General features: G+C 30.8%; 1 protein-coding gene across 1 annotated transcript; it reads right to left on the bottom strand.

Moving 5' to 3' along the window:
- Positions 1–265: 265 nt before the first annotated feature.
- On the bottom strand, positions 266–3950 carry LOC107801660 (auxin efflux carrier component 5-like). Its single transcript, XM_075225907.1, has 5 exons — positions 3219–3950; positions 2182–2267; positions 1599–1756; positions 811–887; positions 266–554 (listed from the first exon to the last, which is right to left on the bottom strand). The coding sequence occupies exons 1-5, from the start codon at positions 3914–3916 to the stop codon at positions 482–484; spliced, it is 1092 nt and encodes a 363-aa protein (XP_075082008.1). The 5' UTR covers positions 3917–3950; the 3' UTR covers positions 266–481.
- Between the last annotated feature and the right edge of the window lie 338 nt (positions 3951–4288).

Genomic DNA, 4288 nt, shown 5'->3' with positions numbered 1-4288 from the left:
AGAACCACGGGACTCGGGGAATGCCTTATACCTTCTCCCCGGTCAACAGAATTCCTTACCCGAACTTTGTTTTCACGGACCGATTAAAATAGAGTCAAACCTTCCTTTGACTAGGGATCCAAATAAATGGTGACTTGGAACACCGAAAAAATTAATTCTAAGTGACGACTCTGAACAATAAAATAATCCCTATTCAAATTTTGTCACTTTAATTGGAAAAACTCTTTGGCCCATACACGTATTATTATTATTATTATTTTGAGGGGTAGAAAAGGAGTGTGACAATTATTATCTACGCCACAATACAATATGTATGCCTTTGTCATTTTCAAGGTTTACGCATAATAACAAGTTTAAGCTTGGATTAAATAATAACTTAGTAACAAACTCATCTATAAGTAATATTGGATGCTCTCCAAATGCGACAAAATTAATTGCGGTTCTTTGTAACAACTAATTTCTTTGGTGATGAGGAATATAATTAGTGTAGGAATTCCAAGATAGCGTAATAGCCAACCAATACCGGAAGGGACACCAGCATGCCAAAGATTACTCTGAAATTCAATAAATAAAAAAATCAAAATTGATTATAATATTGTAAATAATAAAATTAATGACCTTTTTATGTTGGAGAAAATAACCAATAATTCCCATTTTATAAATAAGTGATACTCCATTAAATATCAGCTACCTATTAGCCTTATTAATTAACAGTTAGGTCGAAAACAAAATAAAATAATTATCAATTAGTTAATAAGTTAGTTATGTCTAACAATCTTTTATTTTAAGGTGATGAAGTTGTTTGCTTACGCAGTGCTAAGAACTTCTGCATGTAAACCATATTCTTTGGCAAATATGAAGGATGTAATGGATTGGGGCAGTGCTGCCTGCATAAGGGAAAATAATTAACAAATTATTAAATATCTAGATGGAAAAAAAACAATTACATTGAACGTTTTCACTATAATAGATAATAGATAGAAAAAGTACCATGAATATTTGTTTATAAAAGACTTGAAATCAAACAAGATTTACAATATTCGACTGAATACATATATTATCGAGCAAGAAAGAGAGAAAATTCTATTAAGATGAAATAAATTAAAGCCAATACAAATTCACAAACCTCCCAAAACCTTAATTGATAATCGACCTCCGCTAACAATACAGATATCGAAAATAACAAAAACTTTTTTGACTTGAGATCGTGCATATTGGATACCAAAAATGGAATCTTTACACAAATAGGCACCATTTACGATTTCTTTTTTCTAGTTGGTATACATAAATTATACACTAATTATTTATAATTATCCATATATTAAACTTGAGTTACATATATTACATATTCATGGATTATTTTTAATTTGTAGTTTGGTGGACCACTGTTTAAGTTAATTTTTCTTTTGAAAAAATATTAAATTCCTAAAAAGTTGAACCTACCCCCACCCCAAGAAAAAACAAGGAGTGCAATATAATAAATACATAAACAAATGGAAAACAGTAAAACCATCAAAAAGAAAATATATATATATATATATATATATATATATATATATATATATATACACACACACTAAAATAAACGGTATATATACCTGAATTATGGCAACACGTAAGACATCCCCATGCAAACCGATAAGAATAGAAGCAATAGCCATAGATGCTGGTCCAGCTACGAACCTCAACACCATTCCAAACACTGCCAGACTTGCACCACATGCTATCACTTTCTCTTGTAATGCCATAAACATCCCTGCACTCATTTAAACAAACCATATTTCAACTAAATGTTTGATTTTATATTATGGTATATATTGTAATTAGAGTTTATTCGCCATCATATTTCTTTCTAAACTGCTATGATTTTTGTTTTTCTTAAGTTGAGGGTCTATCAGAAACAGTCTCTCTACCTGCACAAGATAGGGGTAAGATCTGCATATATACTATCCTTTTTAGATCTCATTTATAGAATTACACAAGATATGTTAATATTGTTGTAATTAGAGTTTATTTTTCTATATACTGTAATGTAAGAAACAATCTACATAATCAAATATCTTATAAGATATAAGTACAGGTAAATTTTTACAATAAATATTACTGTAATTAATTGGTAACACTAAATCCCTGTAAGAATTAATAAAATGTTATAAAAGAACAAATTGAATATTTACTTACCCATGCTAAACATGGCAGTGCCTGTGCCAGCCCTTGACATTATTAGAATAGAGCCTTCCATGATGCTTGGCATCTGAAAGTGCCACCTATTTAATCAAAATGTAAGATCAATTATCGAACTATTTCAAATTTAAAAACTTTATCTATAAATTCAAAATTATCCTTTAATTAAAATTTAGCTTTATATATATATATATATATATATATATATATATATATATATATATATATATATATATATATATATCATTTATCTATCTCTTATCCTTTTCATCTAATTTTACAAAAGGTAATTACAGATAAATCTATATAATAATTATTTATCAATATCTGATAAAATTGATAGAATTTAACCTGTATATATTGACTATGTAAAGAATTATTATACTATTAGTGTACTTAAACTTGTTATAGCAGGTACGCTATATTACCTTTTAGGTTATTGATTTCATTTTTTTCTTACGAATGATTACTTATGGTTATCTTCGAGTAACCTAATAGTATACAAGTTTTTTTTAATACTATTAGGGGTCGTTTGGTAGGGTGTATAAGAATAATGCTAAATAAGGTGTATAATAATGCAGGGGTTAGTAATGCATGGGTTAGTAATGCAAGCATTAGTTATATAGAGATTATTTCTTATGCATTGTTTGGTGTAATGTATTAAAAATTAAAATGCATTGCATAATTTTTCAGAAATTTAATTGTTTACAAAAATGCCCTCCATATTCTTTAACTTAAGGGACTTTAAGGATAATTTTGTCTTTAACCATGCTAATGCATGCATTAATAGCCTTTGTATAGCTAATGCCATGGTTTTCTATGCATTAACTATACATAGGATAATACCAAATAAAGTGTATAACTAATGCTTGTATTAGTTATACATAGGTTGAAAAAGTGTACCAAACAAAACATTACTAATACACAAAGCTAATGTATGCATTATTTTCTCTTTCACACCCTACCAAACGACCTCCTAGTGTATTGAATTTAAGTTCAAAATGGCATATTAGTTAAAAAGGTACTGTACAAACCTGTTCGATATAAGTGCCCAAGTCAGGCCAAAGATACAAGCATATGAATTAGGATTGGTGGCAAGTTTCAACCACACTGTCTTTGTCAAACACCAAAATGAAGGCCTTGTGATGCTTGCCACCACCTTTCTATTATTCATGACTTCCAAATCTTTCCCATTAATCTCCTCATCAGGTACATTATTATTTGTGTCTCCAACAGCAGAATCTAAGCTAAAATCACTCCTTGTTCTCCTCACCTCCAACACAAACAATAGAACAGTTAGCCACACAATTGCTTGTGTAACCGATGACTGTACAACCAAATGTACAGCTTCCTCACCATACATGGCTTTCATAAGAGGTACTCCTACCACGAGCGAATTAGTAAGCGCGGACAAAGAAAAACTCGTTATGGACCAACGATAACTCCCTTTCCTACTACATTTTGCCCAAAACGTTAGCACCGCGACTATGATCGCCTTTGAGATGGCATCAGCTCCAAGGAACTTGTAATTCATATCGAAAGGATCAACGTGGGCTGTGAATTCGAAGGTGAAGAGTGGGAGAGTGAAATAACAAACGAGTTGATTGATGGCAGCGCATTGATCCGTTGTGAAAATTCGCCACCATTTTACTGAGGCATAGCCTAAAATTAGGGCAACATAAAGTGGTGCCATTGCTACCACAACTTTGTAAACATCTTCCCACTCTATCATTTTCAAATAATCAAGAAAATAGATATTTAGAAGAGTATCTAGGTCTAATTTTTTGGATGAATGAAATTAAGTGTTAGGCAGGGTATTTATATGCACAGAACAAAGGAATACGTTGATTGATTGATCATGCATAATTTTGCAGCTTGAGAAGTGTATAGGATTCTCTGAATACCCTAAAAGGTGACATGTTTTTTTTTCTAATTGTTTTTTTATGGTGATTGAATGAAAGGTCGTGTAGTTTTCACCATGCATTGTGTAACTTTTTGTCTTTGCGTTAGCGATCTAAAGAATAAGGAATATAATGCGATCCAGCAGTTAATTCCATCCACCTTTAATTTTCAAATTGGGTTTTGGTGTTTTGTCTATATGCAT

The sequence above is a fragment of the Nicotiana tabacum genome, chromosome 11 (assembly GCF_000715075.1).
Source record: "Nicotiana tabacum cultivar K326 chromosome 11, ASM71507v2, whole genome shotgun sequence".
NCBI lineage: Eukaryota > Viridiplantae > Streptophyta > Magnoliopsida > Solanales > Solanaceae > Nicotiana > Nicotiana tabacum.
The sequence above is the reverse complement of the archived record's forward strand: the minus strand, read 5'-3'. Positions and strand labels throughout refer to the sequence as shown.